Source organism: Schistocerca piceifrons, chromosome 3, assembly GCF_021461385.2.
Source record: "Schistocerca piceifrons isolate TAMUIC-IGC-003096 chromosome 3, iqSchPice1.1, whole genome shotgun sequence".
Lineage (NCBI taxonomy): Eukaryota > Metazoa > Arthropoda > Insecta > Orthoptera > Acrididae > Schistocerca > Schistocerca piceifrons.
Window position 1 is genome coordinate 287,403,795 of NC_060140.1, and position 22,908 is coordinate 287,426,702.

Here is a 22,908-nt window from a genome sequence, read left to right on the forward strand (position 1 = left end):
TAGCACTCCTTTTCGCTCTGACGTCAATGGCTACGCGTCATGACAGAGCACGAAATATTGATAGCGTTGCTGAACCATTTTAATAACTCAGTCGCCACCCATAGCGTTCAGAGATTCATTGGGGATGAATAAATCACGCAGATTTCATTGGATGATGTTTCAGATATGTTCTGTAGGACTGATTCAGCAGCCTAGGGCGTTTGACAGTTACGACACGTTGATGGTAAAATGATTTGAGTTGTTAGGCAACGTCATATTCCTCTTCACACTTTTTCAATGCTCGATGTCAGGATTCCACTAGTGACCGTGAGTGGCATATTCACCCATACAGAGTCATCAGTGGAACCCTAAAGAAGTTCCCAGCTGAAGGATCGAAAGTCGGATATTTAGAAGTTGTAATAGAAAAATGTTGCGTTCTGACGAGTCAGAAGATTTTACGGTCAGTGCCAACAGCCACGAAAGCATGCAGACTTACATAATACTGGTAAAATTTAGAAATGATGAAGTGGTGGATTGTGCTGTTGAAAGTAGAAGTCGCCTGCAGGTATCGTAAATGAGAAGGTAGATTTTCATGACTTGACGGTAGGTCCCTTTATCGTTTATAGCGTGGAAAAGCAACAGGTGAGGACTTCCTTGAGGCGTTTTTGTGAATTTGAAATTAATTCACAAGTGTGAAGAATAATTTGTAGCGTGTAGGGCTGGAGAGGAAGTCTCATACTGCCATTGGGAGTTATTTGTAGTTTAAGCTGTTGAAGAACGCAAAGGATGGTTCCGTTTCGGGAAAGAATCCTACACGGAATTACTATAGCGAACTGTTTACTGCGCTGTGTGTATACGAATGGAGGCTGAGCACACAGTTCATTTTCATTCCATTTCAACTGCACACTATGTGTGGAACTGTTGTAAGAAGGGCGTTATGTGGTGGGGAGCTACTTGAATTGAGAGAGTAAAGTATGCGACAGGGATACTAATGATGTAATGGGTTCACCTCCTTTGGCGCGATTCTTGCAGGAAGCTAGCGGCACTGGCCGAGACGAGACTGATCGAATGAACAACCTTCTCACACATCGGGACACTAATGGCTTCATAGTTTCTCCATTTGAATTCGTCCACTATGAGGCGGTCCTGTCTCCAGGTGCTGAGTACCAACTCAAGCAAAGGTGTCCCGAAGGAGCCACCCGCATTGCACAAACCAAAGCCAAGCACCTTACACTTTTGACGAGACGCGACCGTATAGTACTGTTTTTTATTGTGATATTTGACAGCATTGATTGCACCTGTACATGGCGCATTGCGAAGTAAAACGTGCGTGGTGCATTTGTACATTCACTTACGTCCAACCAGAGCACGACGCAGCTTACATCAGTCACTCAGCCATCGGTGGTACATAGTCTGCAACCACTCACCGTTCACACTGACCTGAAAGTGTTAACTACCTATCTAGCAAGGCGAGTTCCAAATAACGTACCACAAACTTGAAAACGCACTTGCGTATATGCTTAAAATTCTTCAGTGCATATAACCAATTGTACTTTAATTTGATAACTGTTAATTTGATGTGTGTGGCTAAAACTACACTACTGCCCATTAAAATTGCTACACCAAGAAGAAATGCAGATGATAAACGGGTATTCATTGGACAAATATATTATACTAGAACTGACATGTCAACAAAAGGTGACCGAGACGTGTAACCAGTGGCACCCCATACCATTACGCGGGGTGATACGCCAGTATGGCGATGACGAATACACGCTTCCAATGTGCGTTCACCGTGATGTCGCCAAACACGGATGCGACCATCATGATGCTGTGAACAGAACCTGGATTCATCCGAAAAAAATGACGTTTTGCCATTCGTGCAGCCAGGTTCGTCGTTGAGTACACCATCGCAGACGCTCCTGCATTTCTTCTTGGTGTAGCGTCAAGGGTAACTGCAGCCATGGTCTCCGAGCTGATAGTCCATGCTGCTGTAAACGTTGTTGAACTGTTCGTGCAGATGGTTGTTATCTTCCAAACGTCCCCATCTGTTGACTCAGGGATCGAGACGTGGCTGCACGACCCATTACAGCCATGCGGATAAGATGCCTGTCATCTCGACTGCTAGTGATACGTGGCCGTTGGGATCCAGCACGGCGTTCCGTATTACCCTCCTGAACCCACCGATTCCATATTCTGCTAACAGTCATTGGATCTCGACCAACGCGAGCCAGCAATGTCGCGATACGATAAACCGCAATCGGGATAGGCTACAATCCGACCTTTATCAAAGTCGGAAACGTGATGGTACGCATTTCTCCTCCTTACACGAGGCATCACGACAACGTTTCACCAGGCAACGCCGGTCAACTGCTGTTTGTGTATGAGAAATCGGTTGGAAATGTTCCTCATGTCAGCACGTTGTAGGTGTCGCCACCGGCTCCAACCGTGTGAATGCTCTGAAAAGCTAATCATTTGCGTATCACAGCATCTTCTTCCTGTCGGTTAAATTTCGCGTCTGTATCACGTCATCTTCGTGGTGTAGCAGTTTTAATGGCCAGTAGTGTAATTATTGATTATGAAATGTATCTTTCGTCCATCCTCGAATCTTTCGTTGCGTCGGGTCAAATAACACTCGTGGCCGCAGCCAGAATCGAAGTATTCTTGGTGGTGTGCAACGCTTGAGACAAATCGCGCAATTTACTGCTTCACTGATTTAATAGGAAATGTTTATGGCAGACACTGCTAGACGTGTAAGATCAGTCTCGCTTTGACCTACGAGACAGGATTAAACTTCCCAACTCAAAAATCAATAATTAAAAGACCTGGAGCTATCTACATACTTTCAGGTAAGATTCCGATATCCTACTACGGGACTGGAAGGACTGCTACAGTTCAGTAAATCAGCTTCAAATGGCTATTAGCAACTGCTGTTGATAATTACTCTAACAACAAACAGGAACATTGTCAACAGGGAGAACGTCCCTCTGAAAACATCACTCTCAGATTTGCACAAAAACAAATGAAGTTTGTTGGTATCAATTAACCCTACAAAATTGCATCACTTTTTGCCTAATACCACTTCCAGCTATCTAATGTCTCCAATTTTCCTCTGAGCTCTTATCTTACTGAACACGTTCACACTAATTACTCCGCAACATCCACAGAGAACTACAGGAAACCGTCTGAACAAAAATCGACGCCTACGCATGAGAATGCACTTTCGAATACTTTCTAGGCTTTCCGTACCGGAAATGTAACTCTATTGATCCCAAAGGTTCACTAAGATCCCAAAGGTTCACTAACTCCAGTCCCCAAATCACAGGCTGTGAATAAAAGTATGGAAACGCCTACAACACGACACATTACCGTGCCTAATACGATATAGGCAAACTGTTGGTATTCGAAAAAGGCGCCAGCCGTCTCGGAATGGATAAATACAGGTCCTGTATAGTTTTCAAGGGAATTTTATACCATTCTTCCCGCGAAACAGTGGCAAGTCCAGATAACAACATTGATAGATGTGGATACCGATTACGCACCCTTGTCTCCAAAGTGGACCACAAAGGCTCGATAATGTTGAGATCTGGTGACAGTGGTGCCAAGGAGTTATGCGACAATTCAGCTTCTTGCTCACAAAACCAATTCTGGACGATGTGAATTGTATGAATGGAGGCTCTGTCGTCTTGGAACATCGTCATTGGGGAGCAAACATCGTACGGTGAGGTGGACCTGATCAACAAAAATGATCACGTAATCTTTGGCATGGCCGGAATGGCCGTGTGGTTCTAGGCGATTCAGTCTGGAGCCGCGCAATCGCTACGGTCGCAGGTTCGAATCCTGCCTCAGGCATGGATGTGTGTGATGTCCTTAGGTTAGTTAGGTTTAAGTAGTTCTAACTTCTAGGGGACTGATGACCTCAGAAGTTAAGTCCCATAGTGCTCAGAGCCATTTGAGCCATTTGAATCCTTGGCATTAATACAACCTTGCTGTTTAACCATGGGCCCAAGGAATATCACTATATGGCTGCCCAAATCATCACCTAAGTTCTGCCATGTTTCACTCGTGGAGCGTAAGCTCAGCCGAAAGTTGGAGACAGTGTGAAACAAGGCTCATCCAACCAAATGACTCTTCCGTTGTTGCATAGTCCAGATTTTGTGGCATCGGGACCACTTTTTCTTGTTTCATACGTCTGTATTTCTAGTGAGTGGTTTTGGAAATCCAGCTTGCCCTGCAGTTCCCTCATTCTGGAGCTCCCATCGTGTTGTTTTGTTGCTGACAGGATTCGCGAATGTGACATTCTGTTCTGCAGTGACTTTTGCAGCTGTCGTCCTCTTATTTTTCTTCGCAATACTCTTCAGTGACTGTCACTATCACTAAACAGATACTTTCGTCCTCCTTGTTACTCACCGTACAATGTTTTCCGTTTTCTCTGTAAGCGGTAATTTCGATACGGTGCCCGTTGAAGCACTAAACACTACGGCTACCTTGGTTATGAAAGCGCCCACTATACGAACACCAACAATGTGCGCACGTTCGAATGCACTGAGCTCCGACATAATGCACTTCCAACTACACAGAACACTGTTGTAAACCGAGTTCCACTTGCAACGTATTGACGACATTGCACAGGTGCCGCTCCTGATCAAATACAACAGCGCAACCTACAGGCTTAGCTATCACTTGCATCTATGTTCATGAATGCATTTGTCGCGGTGTTTCCCTGTTTTTGCCCAACACCTGTACGTTAAAACGCAAACTCCGCCCCAGAGGGCCCACGACTTGCCATTTCAACCCCACAACGTTTGTTACCAGACTCCTCGATTTTGTGAGCTCCCAACTGCTCCACGAAATTGTTTGACTCATAGGACTTTCATCCAATCAGAATCTGAAGTAGAATTTAGGCACTATTATTGACCACTCCCTTCTCCTGCTTGCCGCACTGCTGCAGGAAATTAAGAACCCCTTCTGCACCACTTGTCATGGGGAAACTCCTCTCAGCCAAGTCGGCTCCACCCGGCACCCATTTAGAAGCATTAGGGAAAATCCAGCCCATACTCTTCAGGTCGAATGAAATGCCGATTACCCCTGATGCCAGAAACTAGCTGAAGCGACTATAGTACCGACACAGGTCTAGAACACCTGAGGTGGCCAGGAAATTATACGTTACAATTGGTCATTATTGTACGAATGAGTTCAGAAATTTTTGGGACTTAGTACTGCAGTGAAGTTTGCAAGTACTGTCGGTACGTTCATACATCAGGAGGTCACTTCATTTTAGTAATGTTACTGAAGTTTCTGAGCGATACATTCACAAATGTATTGATGAAAACATACGTTCGCGTGTAACACTTTCTACTTGTTAGCGAATACTGTACACTTCTATAAAAATACATTCGTCCGATTCTTCACCATACTGAATGCAATAAAACATTATTACAAAATATTACCACTTTCCGCATGACACAATGTACGATACGGCACTATCTCTGGGTGCTTACGCGGATCCCGACAGACGCTAAATGCCTCGTGTCCCTGCTGGCTCCGGTGCTGACAATGCCTCAAATCAAATTTCAAGCGCCCGCGCGCTACTTAAATGTTCAAATACAGGTATTATATAAGGTGGGATGACAGCACGCTGACTGCAAATACGCACACTACGGTGCATTCATACGACTAACGGCCAAGACTGTTGCCCGTATTCTCGCACAAGGTCTTGCACAGCAAATAATTCCATACTGCTCTGCAAAATTACCATTCACTTGAATAGCTCTGCAGTGTCAAATTTAACGGAATGAAAGTAGCAGTAGGGGATAATTTAGGGAACTGCTTAACTGTTCTGGAAATACGAGGCGTGTTTTTTAAGTAAGTACCGTTTTGAAATTAAAAAAAGTCGTGCTAAGATATTTCAATAATTTTATTTTTACATGGAACGCTGTACCTTAATCTACGCACTGACGCCATTACAGTCTGATTCTTCCTTGTTTACGTTGTGTACTAAGCGTTTAAGATGCCTCCGATGATCGTGAGTCCCGCCGACTGTGAAGTACGACCTGTTATAAGGTTTCTTAGTGCTAAAGGCCTAAAAGCGATCGATATTCATTGTGAGATATGTGCAGTTTACGGAGAAAACATTATGAGTGATGGAATGGTAAGAAAGTGGGTGAGAGCTTTTGAAGATGGCCGCACAAATGTGCATGAAGGAGTGGGCGTCCTTCGGTCGTCAATGAAAGTTTGGCGCAGGAAGTGGACAATAAGGTGAGAGAAAACAGACGCTTTACGATTTCCTCCTTGCGGGATGACTTTCCCAATGTTTTTCGTAGTGTTTTGTATGGCATTGTGACGGAGCACTTGAATTACCGAAAATTGTGCGCAAGTTTGGTACCGAAAATGTTGACGGATGTGCACAAAACCAAACGTTTAGACCGTGCATTGACTTTCCTTGAGCGGTACCAAAACTACGGTGATGATTTCTTAAGCCAAATTGTTACGGGCGATGAAACATGGCTGGCCTACGTCACACCAGAATCAAAGCAACAGTACATGGAAGTTGAGCAAGGGCATCGTTTTGCTGCAAGACAATGCCCGTCCGCATGTGGCGAATCAGATGATGATGGTTCAGATGGCTCTGAGCACTATGGGACTTAACATCTGAGGTCATCAGTCCCCTAGAACTTAGAACTACTTAAACCTAACTAACCTAAGGAGACCACACACATCAATGCCCGAGGCAGGATTCGAACCTGCGATCATAGCGGTCGCGCGGTTCCAGACTGACGCGCCTAGAACCGCTCGGCCACTCCGGCCGGCGGCGAATCACACCAAAGATCTCATCACATCTTTTCGGTGGGAAACTCTAGATCATCGTCCGTACAGCCCCGATCTTGCGCCCATTGACTACCATCTGTTGCTGCACTTGAAGAAACACCTGGGCGGTCAGCGTCTTCAAGACGATGACGAAGTCAAAACAGTGGTGATGCAGTGGTTAACAAGTCAGGCGGCAGACATCTATGAGGGGAGTAATCAAAAACTGGTACAACATTATGACAAGTGTCTTAATATTGACGGAGATTATGTAGAAAAGTAGATTAAGGTACAAGCTTTCATGTAAAAATAAAATTATTGAGATCTTTGCGTCTCTTTTTTTAATTTCAAAACTGTACTTACTTAAAAAACACGCCCCGTATGTTACAATAATCACGTTTAATTGGCTGAGCCGATTGAAATTTGGAAATCGAATAACGTATCATTTTTATTAAATTCTGTCACTTGAAGGGATATGTCATACACCATCCTTTCATTCCTCTACGCCTACGTGATAATTTACTGCTAATTAGAATTCTTTAGGCCGGCCGCGGTGGTCTAGTGGTTCAGGCGCTCAGTCCGGAACCGCGGGACTGCTACGGTCGCAGGTTCGAATCCTGCCTCGGGCATGGATGTGTGTGATGTCCTTAGGTTAGTTAGGTTTAAGTAGTTCTAAGTTCTAGGGGACTGATGACCACAGATGTTACGTCCCATAGTGCTCAGAGCCATTTTTTAGAATTCTTTAGTTCTTGCATATGTGATTTTGAATGGATTCAGACCATAATGTCCACAGTCGTGTACTATGTGTTGGATCTCTTCAATGGAGGCGACTTTTTTTTTCGTGCTTAGAATATTCAATAGCCAGTAACTCGCAGTCGGTAGTCGACCGCGTGTGGTGTATGTGCCCTTTAGTGATGAAGTGGCCCGGGTTGTCATCGCTGCTCATCTGGTTTTGTTGTTCAACAATGAACCGACGAGTGGTTTGCTGTACCATGGCTCGTCTACATGTCATTTCAATCCGCTATAGCGGTCTGCGACGCCTGTCATCAATGCAGAACTGCCCATAGCAGTTGCCGCTAGCACCGGCTGAGTTTCCTGGTTGCTGCTGTTCAGCGTCACCTTTCGTCAGTTGTGCCGCATATCGAAAATTTTGAGCAAGTTACGTTCGTTGGTAGTGTCCGCTGGAATATCTCAGAGGGATTATTCAGCCGCCCAATTGGAAAGGCTTTCTTCTCTGTGTGCAATGGCTCCTTTCCTTCGCTATTTGTGAGAGTTGTAAGTGGGCTAGGACAGTGTGGACCTGTGGTGAATGTTTGTTGAGTTCGTTTTGCGAATAAAACTATCTACATCTTTTTATAAATTATTTATTTCGGCTATTGCCATCAACAGATAACAAAGACTCAGAACTTGCAAAATAAGCTTCAGTGTTCGTCTCCTATGATACTGAAACATGTTATGCAGATTTTAAGCTATTTGATTCCTTATGATGGCAGTAGCCGAAACGACATTATAAATAAATAAATTTTAATAAGCAATCTAGACGGTTTTATTTACTATGAGTACGGACACGTACAGGAAATTTATTTTTTATGGATGTTCATCCCATTGCATGGACCAGGAACTTCAGCTTATAATACACTCCTGGAAATGGAAAAAAGAACACATTGACACCGGTGTGTCAGACCCACCATACTTGCTCCGGACACTGCGAGAAGGCTGTACAAGCAATGATCACTCGCACGGCACAGCGGACACACCAGGAACCGCGGTGTGGCCGTCGAATGGCGCTAGCTGCGCAGCATTTGTGCACAGCCGCCGTCAGTGTCAGCCAGTTTCCCGTGGCATACGGAGGTCCATCGCAGTCTTTAACACTGGTAGCATGCCGCGACAGCGTGGACGTGAACCGTATGTGCAGTTGACGGACTTTGAGCGAGGGCGTATAGTGGGCATGCGGGAGGCCGGGTGGACGCACCGCCGAATTGCTGAACACGTGGGGCGTGAGGTCTCCACAGTACATCGATGTTGTCGCCAATGGTCGGCGGAAGGTGCACGTGCCCGTCGACCTGGGACCGGACCGCAGCGACGCACGGATGCACGCCAAGACCGTAGGATCCTACGCAGTGTCGTAGGGGACCGCACCGCCACTTCCCAACAAATTAGGGACACTGTTGCTCCTGAGGTATCGGCGAGGACCATTCGCAACCGTCTCCATGAAGCTGGGCTACGGTCCCGCACACCGTTAGGCCGTCTTCCGCTCACGCCCCAACATCGTGCAGCCCGCCTCCAGTGGTGTCGCGACAGGCGTGAATGGAGGGACGAATGGAGACGTGTCGTCTTCAGCGATGAGAGTCGCTTCTGCCTTGGTGCCAATGATGGTCGTATGAGTGTTTGGCGCCGTGCAGGTGAGCGCCACAATCAGGACCGCATACGACCGAGGCACACAGGGCCAACACCTGGCATCATGGTGTGGGGAGCGATCTCCTACACTGGCCGTACACCACTGGTGATCGTCGAGGGGACACTGAATAGTGCACGGTACATCCAAACCGTCATCGAACCCATCGTTCTACCATTCCTAGACCGGCAAGGGAACTTGCTGTTCCAACAGGACAATGCACGTCCGCATGTATCCCGTGCCACCCAACGTGCTCTAGAAGGTGTAAGTCAACTACCCTGGCCAGCAAGATCTCCGGATCTGTCCACCATTGAGCATGTTTGGGACTGGATGAAGCGTCGTCTCACGCGGTCTGCACGTCCAGCACGAACGCTGGTCCAACTGAGGCGCCAGGTGGAAATGGCATGCCAAGCCGTTCCACAGGATTACATCCAGCATCTCTACGATCGTCTCCATGGGAGAATAGCAGCCTGCATTGCTGCGAAAGGTGGATATACACTGTACTAGTGCCGACATTGTGCATGCTCTGTTGCCTGTGTCTATGTGCCTGTGGTTCTGTCAGTGTGATCATGTGATGTATCTGACCCCAGGAATGTGTCAATAAAGTTTCCCCTTCCTGGGACAATGAATTCACGGTGTTCTTATTTCAATTTCCAGGAGTGTATATGAGAAAAAGTACCACCACAGCTATGACTTGTGAATGTCTTTCTTGCTTCTCACGACTAGTGTCGGCGGCACATTACCACCATCCCCATGCTCCACCACAGCCAAAAGAGTATTAAGTTTCCTTGTTGTGGTGGTCTTCAATCCTGAGACTGGTTTGATGCAGCTCTCCATGCTGCTCTATCCTGTGCAAGCTTCTTCATTTCCCAGTACCTACTGCAGCCTGCATCCTTCAGAATCTGCTTAGTTTATTCATCTCTTGGTCTCCCTCTACGATTTTTACCCTCCACGCTACCCTCCAATGCTAAATTTGTGATCCCCTGATGCCTGACAAGATGTCCTACCAACCGGTACTTCTACTTCTCAAGTAGTGCCACAAACTCCTCCCCAATTCTATTCAGTACCTACTCATTACTTATGTGATCTACCCATCTAATCTTCAGCATTCTTCTGTAGCACCACATTTCGAAAGCCTCTATTCTCCTCTTGTCCAAACTATTTATCGTCCATGTTTCACTTCAAATGGTTCAAATGGCTGTGAGCACTATGGGACTTAACATCTGAGGTCATCAGTCCCCTAGAACTACTTAAACCTAACTAACCTAAGGACATCACACACATCCATTCCCGTGGCAGGATTCGAACCTGTGACTGTTTCACTTCCATACAAATACTTTCAGAAATGACTTCGTTACACACAAATCTATACTCGATGTTAACAAATTTCTCTTGTTCAGAAACGCTTTCCTTGCCATTGCCAGTCTACATTTTATATCCTCTCTACTTCGACCATCATCAGTTATTTTGCTCCCCAAATAGCAAAACTCCTTTAATACTTTAGGTGTCTCATTTCCTAATCTAATTCCCTCAGCATCACCCGACTTAATTCGACTACATTCCATTACCCTCGTTTTGCTTTTGTTGATGTTCATCTTACATCCTCCTTTCAAGACACTGTCCATTCCGTTCAACTGCTCTTCCAAGTCCTTTGCTGTCTGTGAGAGAATTACAATGTCATCGGCGAACCTCAAAGTTTTAAATCATTCTCCATGGATTTTAATAGCTACACCGAATTTTTCTTTTGTTTCCTTTACTGCTTGCTCAATATGCAGATTGAATAACATCGGGGAGAGGCTACAACCCTGTCTAACTCCCTTCCCAACCACTGCTTCCCTTTCATGTCCCTCGACTCTTATAACTGCCATCTGTTTTCTGTACAAATTGTAAATAGCCTTTCGCTCCCTGTATTTTACTCCTTCCACCTTTAGAATTTGAAAGAGAGTATTCCAGTCAAGTTTCCTTGGAGCATTTATTGTAGAGACCTTCTTATCAGAACACGTAGGCTAGCTCAGGAGTCTGTACCCGACACCGTGTGTTATTTTCTTTGTTAACGGAGTTTAGTGAGATGATGCCGTTGTTGATAACGACGAGAGATAAGGGGAGATGGTAGAAACATAGCCTACTGCTTTCGAATAGTACGACTGGAACCGACGAGCTTAATTCTCATCTGGCTAGTAGATCGGCATCAGCAGTATCACAAGCCCAAACTTCAGAAGAGACTGTGGAGAGTTTTCTGGTTTAATTCAGGACATCGGCGCAAAGTCTGGAGATCCAGATTGGGTGATCAGACACCCAGCGGCGTTTTAGTTTAATCTTTACACTTCATTGTCACCCTATGACGTGCGCGTGGCCACAGTTACAACTGCCATTTCCAAGGCAAATAAGGGGCAGTTGCTGAAACGGAGCTGCAAAGCGCAAAGGAAGAAAATGATATGTAATAACATGTATCAGAAAAAGAATTTTATTTGACCTAGGTGAAGGAGAAGTTATTTCTGAACAGGCGCAGCTACAGCTCCAAGGGCAGCGAAGTTTGTGTACAGAATGTTTCGGGATATAAATAGAATAGCATAAAATGGATATTTTTGGTTTCGCCACAGGTATTCTCGGATTCCCGTCCGGATTTCGTTTAGGCTAGGCATGTTTTCTTTTAATCTTACGCGGGCGAGAATAAACTGCTAACACGTGCGTCGGTGCTACAGTAGGACGGCGAGTTCTCTTAATTAAACCTGCTGCTGATTGTGAGGCAGTTGGCCGGACGTCGCATGGTGCCTATGCAAACATAGTCGATGACAGAGGCTTACTTACCTCCGGTAGCGTAAAAGCAACGTTAGCGATCATGGCTCATAATTTACAGGTAGCGAACATCTTCAATGATCATATCTTAAAGGTGGCAATGAATATAGGGTGAAGCAACTTTGTTAAAGTGAACAAGATGAAGTAGCTTAGAAGGGGAAAAAACAACTGTGTGTTTTGAGAAAGCACTTGACAAAAAAATGTAACTAAGGGGATGTCTCGCCAACTACTCCTTTTAAAATCAAGAAATAACATGAAACTTCCTGACAGATTAAAACAATGTGCCGGACCGAGACTCGAACTAGGGACCTTTCGCGGGCAAGCGCTCTACCAACTGAGCTACCCAAGCACGACTCACGACCCGTCCTCACAGCTTCAGTTCTGCCAGTACATCGTCTCCCACCTTCCAAACTTCACAGAAGCTCTTCTGCGAATCAAGCGCTTGGTAGAGCACTTGCCCGCGAAAGGCAAAGGTCCCGAGTTCGAGTCTCGGTCCGGCACACAGTTTTAATCGGTCAGGAGGTTTCATATCAGCGCACACTCCGCTGCAGAGTGAAAATCTCATTCTGGAAACATGCCCCAGGCTGTGGCTAAGCCATGTCTCCACTATATCCTTTCTCCCAGGAGTGCTAGTTCTACTGGTTCGCAGAAGAGCTTCTGTGAAGTCTGGAAGGTAGGAGACGAGGTACTGGCAGAACTGAAGCTGTGAGGACGCGTCGTGAATCGTGCTTGGGTAGCTCAACTGGTAGAGCCCTTGCACGAGAAATGCAAAGGTCCCGAGTTCGAGTTTCGATTCGGCACACAGTTTTAATCTGCCAGGAAGTTTCATATGAGCGCAGACTCCGCTTCAGAGTGAAAATCTCATTCAAGAAATAACATGTTTTCATTTTGTGTTAATACCGTTTTCGATAATATTCTCGGCGAGCTTGTTCTCACATAGTTAGCAGTGTATCACTAGCTAAGGCCGCCTTTCTTTTCTCCAAGAGAATCTGAAATATCTGTACCAACGTCCACTCCCATGCTCTGCAAGCGACTGTGAAGTGCATGACAAAGGGTACTTTCCATTGCACCATTATGGCTTCCTCCCGTTCCATTCACGTATGGAGTGCGGGAAGAATGACTGCTAAACGCCTCTGCGCACTCTGTAATTCGTTTACCCTCACGTTCGAGGTGCCTACGTGGGCGATACGTAGCAGGCTGTATAGGATATTCCTAGATTCATCACTTACAGTTGCTTCCAGAAACTTACTAAATACACTGGGGTGACAAAAGTCATGGGACACCGATATGGAGATATACAAATGGCGGTAGTTTGGCGTGCACAAGACGTAAAAGGGCCGTGCATTTCCAGAACTGTTATTTGTACTCAGATGATTCATGAGAAACGGTTTCCGACGTGATTATAGCCGCACGACGGGAATTAACAGACTTAGAAGGCGGAATGGTAGTTAGAGCTAGACGCGTGGCAAATTACGTTTCGGAAATCGTTAGGGAATTCAATATTCCGAGATCTACAGTGTCAAGAGTTTGCCGAGAATACCAAATTTCAGTCACTGTCTCTCACCAAGGACAATGCAGCGGCCGACGGCTTTCACTTAATGGGCGAAAAAAATGCTTCAAATGGCTCTGAGCACTATGGGACTTAACTTCTGAGGTCATCAGTCCCCTAGAACTTAGAACTACTTAAACCTAACTAGCCTAAGGACATCACACACGTCCATGCCCGAGGCAGGATTCGAACCTACGAGCATAGCGGTCGCGCGGTTCCAGACTGTAGCGCCTAAACCGCTCGGCCACTGCGGGCGGTTTAATGGGCGAGAGCAGCGCCGTTTGCGTAGAGTTGTCAGTGCTAACAGACAAGCAACTCTGCGTGAAATAGCCACAGAAGTCAATGTGGGACGTACGACGAACGTATTGCTTAGGACAGTGCGGCGAAATCTGGCGTTAATAATCTATGGTAGCAGGTGACCGACGCGAGTGCCTTTGCTACCAGCACGACATCACCTCTCCTGTGCTCACATACCAGTTGGATCCTAAACAACTGGTAAACCGTGGCCTCGTCAGGTGAGTCCTTATTTCAGTTGGTAAAAGCTGATTTGTAGCGTACGAGTGTGGCACCGAGCCCACAAAGCTCTGGGCACTAGTTGTCAACAAGGGGCTGGAAAACTGGTGGTGGCTCCCTAATGTTGTGGCTGTGTTTACGGGGAATGGACTGGGTCCTCTGGTCCAAATGAACCGATCATTGGCTGGAAATGGTTACGTTTGGTTACTTGGAGACCAAGCAGCGACAGAAATGTTATGGGCCACAATTGTTCACGATTGGTTTGAAGAATACTCTTGACAAATCGAGCGAATGATTTGGTCACCCAGATCGTCCGACATGAATCCCATCGAACGTTTATAGGACATAATTGAGAGGTCAGTTCAGGCACAAAATCCTGCGCCGGTAACACCTTCGCACTTATGGATGGCTATAGGGGCAGCATGGCTCAATATTTGTGCAGGAGACTTCCAACGACTTGTTGAGTCCATGCCACGTCGAGTTGCTGCACTACTCCGGGAAAAAGTGGGTCCGACATGATATCAGGAGGTATCTCATGACTTTTGTCGCCTCAGTTTAGGCTTTCACGTGATAGTTTGCATCAATCTCCAAGCGTTTGCCGGTTCAGCTCTTTGAGCATCTCTGTGTCACTCTCTCAAGACTCAAGCAAACCTGTAACCATTCATGCTGGCTTCGTTTCTGTATGTTCAATATCTGCTGTTTCTCGTACATGGTATGGAGCCCACACACTTGAGTAATATTCTAGAATGGGTCGCAGGAGTGTGTTGCAAGCAATCTCCTTTGTTGATTGATTTCATTTCCCCAGTATTTTATCAATGAACTGAAGTTTGCCACCTGCTTTACATACGACTGATCCTGTGCGGTCATTCTATTTTATACCCATATACTTGGGCCCGCCCGGTTAGCCGTAGGGTCTAACGCACGGCTTTCCGGATTGGGAAGGAGCGCCTGGTCCCCGGCACGAATCCGCCCGGCGGACTTGTGTCGAGGTCCGGTAAGCCGGCCAGTCTGTGGATGGTTTTTAGGCGGTTTTCCATCTGCCTCGGCGAATGCGGGCTGGTTCCCCTTATTCCGCTTCAGCTACACTATGTCGGCGATTGCTGCGCAAACAAGTTCTCCGCGTACGCGTACTCTTCCATTACTCTAACACACAAACATAGAAACGCAGGGGTTACACTCGTCTGGTTTGAGAGGTCCCCGGGGGGAGGGGGGGGGGGCACCGGGGGCCGAACCGCACAATAACCCTGTGTTCGGTGTTGGGCGGCTGAGGGGTGAAGTGGACTGCAGTAGTCGTCGTGGGGTTGTGGATCACTGCGCGGACGGAGCCTCTCCGTCGTTTTTGGTCCCTGGTTAACATACAGTACAATGCATACAATAGTTACTTCCAAGTAGTGTATGAGTTGACGGCGTCCAGCTGGTTCATTGATGTTGTAGTCATAGGACACTGTGTTTTCTCTTTTTGGGATGTCAAAACTTTACATTTATGGACATTTAAAGCAAGTTGCCAGTCTTTGCACCACTTTATCTTATCAAGATCTGATTGAATATTTTTTTTGTACAACAATTCATAGTTAACAACTGCACCATTGGCAGTGGATCTGAGTTTGGTATCAATATTGCCTCTAGAGTCATTAACACACAACATGAACAGCAGGAGTCCCAGCACACTTGCCTGGCTCTCACCTGAAGTAACTTCTACGTTTGTCGGTGACTTTCAAGATAACATGCTACGTCCTCCATACCAAAAAAAACCTCAAATTAATGACAAACTTCGCTTGCTACCCCAAACGATGATACTTTCTCTACTAGATGCCTGTGGGGTACTGAGTCAAAGTTCAATATGACGTTCTTTTAAAAGAATGTTCATGTCATTACTCATGTTTCATTGTTAACAACGACGTTTCTTGTGAGAAATGCCATTCTACAGCTTTTAGTTACCAAATTATCTGCCATGTCGTGGGCTACGTTTCAAACTTGTCCGTAATATTTTATGTCGAGGGAGGACGAATGACACATTGTACGTGGTGTCGTAAAGATGCTTTCACCTAACCCTTCCACTTGGTGCTTTTTGAAGGGAGAAATAAGGAAGAAAAACAATCTTGTTGAAGCCTTTGTTTGTTATAATGAAAATTTACTTGACAAATTAAAGTTTTATATTATAGGCTTTTTATTGTGTATGTGGGTACTTTTCCCTCATAAAAAGGTGGAATGCCATACACTGGATTAAAGGCATAAAAGTAACCTTTTAATGACGGCACTTGAAATATAGTGTACATCGAGGTTTCCTAATGGGTACATTCCTGATTTTAGTCTACATAAATAATCATTCAAATTCATTAACAAACTGTTCAACACATGTAATGATGGCTGGTGATACAAGTAATTTAATCGAGAATCCAAACGTGACCATAGACAATACATGTCAGGTGACGGCAGAACAGGTCTGCAACTTCATTTCATGAACTCCCGTACAAACAAGTTAGAGGAATACAGTAGACACTAACGCTCATCACTAAAGCAAACATTATGTATCAGATATTTTAGTATCCAGTCGGATAACAAACTAAGATGTGACTATGGCGCACTAACGGTCTGGTCAAGAGCTCTGTTCGTCATGACAAGCACTTAACGATATGACTCATTGTGATGATTCGAAGAGCAACGTGCTAACTTACTTTTCATATGTTCCCTTTCTGCCGTCGGATGAAATTGATTTCTGGGTCAATATAATTAAACTGAATTCAGCATCTCACAAGTAGGTAACTACTCACCTTATGTAGGTCTCCCCATGTATCAAAGACCCCTTGCGTTAGCTTTCCAGTATATTTCCTCCACAACGGCATTTGTCGGTGTATAAATATCAGCTTCCACACTCAGAATGTGCTGTCTTGTTTAACGATCAGATTTGAATTATTTATTCTGACGGCAAGAATTTCAACAAGTTCCCAACAGCCATAAAATAATAAATTCGGTAATTCCACATATTAAAAAAAACCTTATTAGCTACCATTACTCCTTTCACAAATTATTTGACGATCTGGATTCGAGGATGAAAGAGTCTTGTTCTACACGGGAAAAAGAAGAAGTGTGAATAGGCTTCTGTTGTTCTTTGACGACGATCAGTGAGTCAAAATAGATACTAAACTAGTAGTTGTAGATACATGACACCTGTATAATATAACTGAACAAGCACCAGATTTTTCTAACATCGATTTTTTCAGTTATTTGCGTGTAATACGATTTCAATTCAGGAGAGGTGTAGTGTTTGCGTGTAAAATGTTATCTGGAATTTCGAAGACTAAATGATTCCTTTTTTAAAGTTTTTACGTAGTTCGAGCCTCACCTGAAATAGCTGATGACCAAGTCATGAATTGCAAGTTGTAGATGCTAACGGAGCACAAGCTCGGATGCGTTCAGGATGGGGAAAGAAATTGGCCGCGTCCATCTCAAAGACGAATCATGGAAGACCTAAATCTGGATTGCCGGACGGGAGCTTGATCACCAATCATCCCAAATGCGAGTCTCCTGGTTTAACCACTGTGTTATCTCACCAACATCTTTGTATAGCTTGAGGAGAAGTAGCATAATAAACATAATAAAAATATAATAACTGAAAGTAATTGAATTACATAAACATCAGTCTTTGCGATAAAAGGAGAAGATATTATGTATTGTTGTTGATGGTCACCTAACTATAAAATGATTATTGTTAATCAAACACAAGTAACAACAAGGGTGCTACAAATTGCTGAATGGTATCCTGTATCTTTTGGTTTCAGCTAGCATTTAATTTTTTGCTAAATTTCATTTAAATTTAGGCACTTGGAGCAAAAATTTTAGGATTCTACGTTTATTAATTGTGTCGCATTTTCTTTTCGTTGCAGCAACTAACTGAGGGGAAGCTGGCACTCTGGAAACGAGATATAAATCAAAGCAAAATTCGGTAAGTGGACATCCATATCACGTCTGTCTACTAAGTCAATGATTTAGCGGCTGTTTTCGGCATAACAGTATTACAGAGAAACCATAGGAATTACACAACAAAATAATTTGGGAACTTACTTATTATCGAAGAATTTTAAATGGTGAAATTCGGTTTCTTCATTTATTTTTTCTTCCTTGAGAAATTCAGGAAACGTACGCCACAATGCATTAGTATACATTGACAAATAGAAAGTGCTACACCATGATGTACCAGTCAGATATTTCTTAGACTTTTGGAATTTTAGCGCCATATAATGAATAAGCTTTCATTACATCTCCAATATCAACATCAGTGACCCCCACGGACACGAATACTCATCTTTTTTTCTTCCCATAACTGAAACATAAACTGTATTTCATGGAGGGTTATATGAATGTCTACGTCTCCCTATCGCATCCCAGAGATGCTCCAAGGTTGACAAATCACGGTACCAGGCTGCCCGAGGCACGGGCACGGCAGTCAAAAATCCGTACATTATTCCACTCGTGTATTGATGTTGATGACTTGGCATTGCTACCTTATCAATGCGGATTTTTGTGTGTGAAATTGTTTTCGTCAAATATTGTTCATCAACTTTGTATCTTTGATCATATGATAATGGGATACGCTCGAAACGCGTGATGCAATAAATAAGTTCAGCTAACATCTTGTGGCTGTTATTAGCTACCTATCAGAATTTTAATTTTTCTCGATTTCAGTGCCTTCTGTCAACGGTTTAAAAAATGTTTCAGACAAAACTTGATTACTTTTTTATGGAGAATCCGAATCTGCAATAAAAAATGGTTGGTTCCATTTAAGATTTACAAGTTGCTCCCCGCCCCATCCAAGGGGGCGGGGGCTGGGGATCACGTGTACTATCATTTGATGTCCCCCTTTGAGTTTACGAAATTGCCTTACCCACTATTTTTAACCGATGTATAGTTTTCGAGATAATCTCATCCGAAACTTCAGATGGACCACCCTGCATGTTATCGGCCTCGGCATTTACAGCGGAATTTCACCGATAACTCAAATTGTCTTTTTTTGGCGCTTGACCCGTTATTTACTTACATGCCACAATTATCAAATCAGTACTGTTGCCATATCCAATAGCTCCCCACGCCCAAGGCTCCTGGAGTTGGAGTGCTATGAGTATCGCTGCCCCCTGCGACCTTCCAGGAGGTTGTCTATCGACACACTGGCGTCGATTTAACCGCCTCCGACAGGAGCTAGATCCATCACTGAACACCTTCGGAATGCCTCTCAGTGCCTCAGTCGACTCTGGCTCTGCACCAAGCAAGTCCCTGTTGTCTATGGCGTCGTGTCAGCGGCGAACGACGCATGGCAATGCCTCTAACCTCTGCCTGGATTTCAGCTGTTGTCATTCGTGTATTCGTCGTAGCCAGTCAAACAATCCTATGATCTTCTCGTCGAGCATGGTACAGTCCTTCTGGAGGGACCCACGCCTGCTCTTCTTGCCCCACTTCTGTCTCGAGACCACCTCGTCATCACTCGTTCTGCAGTAATTGCACTAACGCCAATTGTCTGTGCAATATGTGATATGACGTCCCCCATGTTTCTCATGCCAGTGATTCGCCCTTTCTCAAAGCCTGAAAGATGGCGATAAGATCCATGTGCACGTCCTCTGGAGAAGCAGTGTTGCGATATCCACCACAGAAGATCCAGTAACGTTAGACACGTCGAAATAATAACAATAATTTGTCTCACACCATTTTTCATCTCTAATAATAGCAATTCATGCACTTAGCACTGAAAATAATCTTTCATAAGGATGAAATTTTAATACACATATGCTCGAACTATCAATTTAAAGTTACGGTTGCAAAATACTGACACGGATTGTTTACAGAAGAATGGAAAAATTGATAGAAGGCGACCTCGAGGATTATCTTTTTGCTTCCGGAAATATGTAGCAACACCCGATGCAATACTGTCGCTACACCTCTCAGGTGATACGTTAAGCAAAGGCAAACCTACATTTATAGCATTTGTAGATTTAGCGGAAGCTTTCGACAGTGCTAACTACAGCACAATCTTTTGAAACTAGGAAGGTAGCAATAGTAAAATACAGGGAGCGAAATGTTATTTACTGCGTGTACAGAAGTCAATCGGTAGTTATACGAACCGAAGGACATAAAACGGAAGCAGTGATTGAGAAGGGTTGAGACGGAGTTAAGCCTGTCGCCGACGTCATTCAATCTGTAAATTGAGCAAGCAGTAAATAAAACCAAAGAAAAATCCGTAGAAAGAATTAGTTCAGGGAAAATAATTAAAAACTTTGAGGTGTACCAATGACACTATAATTCTATCAGAGATAGCAAAGGACTAGGAAGGGCAGTTGGACGGAATGGACAGTCTCTTGAAAGGAGGATATAAGACGAATATCAACAAAAGCAAAACAATGGTAATGGAAGGTAATCGAATTAAAGGGAATTACAATGGGGAACGTGGCACTTAAAGTAGTAGATCAGTTTTGCTATTCGGACAGCAAAATAACTAATGATGGCCGAAGTAGAGAGGATATCAAATGTAGACTGGCAATGACAAGAAAAGGGTTTCTGAACAAGAGAAATTTGTTGACATAGATTTTAGTGTTAGGAGGTCTTTAGTGAAGGTATTTGTCTGGGGTGTAGCCTTGCGTAAGTGAAACATGGGCGATAAACAATTTATTCAAGAAGAGAATAGAAGCTTTTGAAATGTTGTGTTACAGAAGAGTGCTGAATATTACGTGGGTAGATGACGTAACTAATGAGGAGAATAGAATTAAGGAGAAAATAAACTTGTGGCACAGCCTGACTAGAAGAAGCGATCGGTTGGTAGGACACATTCTGAGACATCAAGGGATCATCTATTTATTTGTCTATCGAACATGATCTGATTAGGGTCATCAGACCTTCTCTTATATTGGACCAGGGTTTCACGCATAAAGTACCACTTCTTATATCGTCGTTATCTAAGAACTAACAATTTTAATACGGCAAAGAGTATTAAAACGATTTGAGTGTCAGTACTGACAATGTGCGTCAATAATACTATGAACTAATAAACAGCTATGCAAATATTGGAGTACCTACTTGGTAACGTTCTCTCAGTGTGTTCATGGTGTAACTCTTCCCATGTCCGTCAGTCAGTTTGATGGATCAAATGGTACGCTGGACAAATCATAAGTGTGTTCTCCTAAAAACGTAAGTTCCTCAGACTTTAACTGCTCGATTTAGTTCTGCAAGTCTGAATCTTTGGGTCCTTTTAGTATTTGGGGAAACAGCGGGAAAATCAATAATTTGTTTGGATACATCCTAGATCGTTTGAAATGTGAGTACATTATTGGTGTTACACTATGTGATGAAAAGTATCCGGACACCCCCAAAAACATACTTTTTTCATATTAGGTACATTGTGCAGCCACCTACGGCCAGGTACTCCATATCGGCGACCTTAGTGGTCATTAGACATCGTGAGAGAGCAGCATGGGGCGCTCCGCGGAACTCACGGACTTCGAACATTCAGGTGATTGGGTGTCACTTGGGTCATACGTCTGTTCGCGAGATTTCCACACTCCTGAACATCCCTAGGTCCACTGTTTTCGATGTGATAGTGAAGTGGAAACGTGAAGGGACACGTACAGCACAAAAGCACACAGGCCGACCTCGTCTGTTGACTAACAGAGACTGCCGACAGTTGCAGAGGCTCGTAATGTGTAATAGGCAGAAACCTATCCCGACCATCACACAGAAATTCCAAACTGCATCAGGATCCACTGCAAGTACTATGACAGTTAGGCGGGAGATGAGAAAACTTGGATTTCATGGTCGAGCGGCTGCTCATAAGCCGGTAACCGCCAAACGACGCCTCGCTTGGTGTAAGGAGCGTAAACACTGTACGACTGAACAGTTGAAAAACGTTGTGTGGAGTGACGAATTACGGTACACAATGTGGCGATCCGATGGCAGGGTGTGGGTATGGCGAATGCCCGGTGAACGTCATCTGCCAGCGTGTGTGGTGCCAACAGTAAAATTCGGAGGCGGTGGTGTTATTGCGAGGTCGTATTTTTTCATTGAGGGGGCTTGCACCCCTTGTTGTTTTGCGTGGCACTATCACAGCACAGGCTTACATGGATGCTTTAAGCACCTTCTTGATCCCCACTGTTTGTAGAGAAATCCCAGGATGACGATTGCATCTTTCAACACGATCGAGCACCTGTTCATAATGCACGGCCTGTGGCGTAGTGGTTACACGACAATAACATCCCTGTAATGGATTGGCCTGGACAGAGTCCTGCCCTGAATCCCATAGAACACCTTTGGGATGTTTTGGAACGCCGACTTCGTGCCAGGCCTCACTGACCGACATCGATACCTCTCCTCAATGCAGTACTCCGTGAAGAATGGGCTGCTATTCCTCAAGAAGCCTTCCAGCACCTGACTGAAGGTGTGCCTGCGAGAGTGGAAGCTGTCACCAGGACTAAGAGTGGGCCAAAACCATATTGAATTCCAGCATTACCGATGGAGGGCGCCACGAACTTGTAAGTCATCTTCAGCTAGGTGTCTGGATACTTTTGATCACCTAGTTGTTGAATATGGGGTGTCTGGGAAACCCGCTTTCTCGGATCGCTACACAACATTCAAACAAATCGTATTAATGAGTTTTATTACAAAAAAGTAAACTGCAATACGTAAAATAATCAAGTTTTTTCAGTATAACAATCCCAAAGTCTTATATACATAGAGGGTTCAAGCGAAGTAATGAACTTCGACTCATCGATGCAAGTCGCTAGTCTTGAGGCTGTTGTTCGACTGGGCCGCGACCAGTCCTCTTCGTGTAGATGGCGCTACTGCCTCGTCGTCGTCCTGGAGACGTGTCGGTCAGCGAACGATTGGCTGACCTCTT

The 22,908-nt window shown here is 44.6% G+C and overlaps 1 protein-coding gene across 1 annotated transcript in view; it reads left to right on the forward strand.

Moving 5' to 3' along the window:
* The window catches only part of LOC124789733, a 451,761-nt gene that overhangs the window by 201,555 nt on the left and 227,298 nt on the right, over positions 1 to 22,908 (forward strand). The window contains exon 3 of the mRNA XM_047257185.1: positions 17,921 to 17,979. Within this exon, the coding sequence (XP_047113141.1) occupies positions 17,921 to 17,979 (59 nt within the window). The remainder of the gene's footprint in view (positions 1 to 17,920; positions 17,980 to 22,908) is intronic.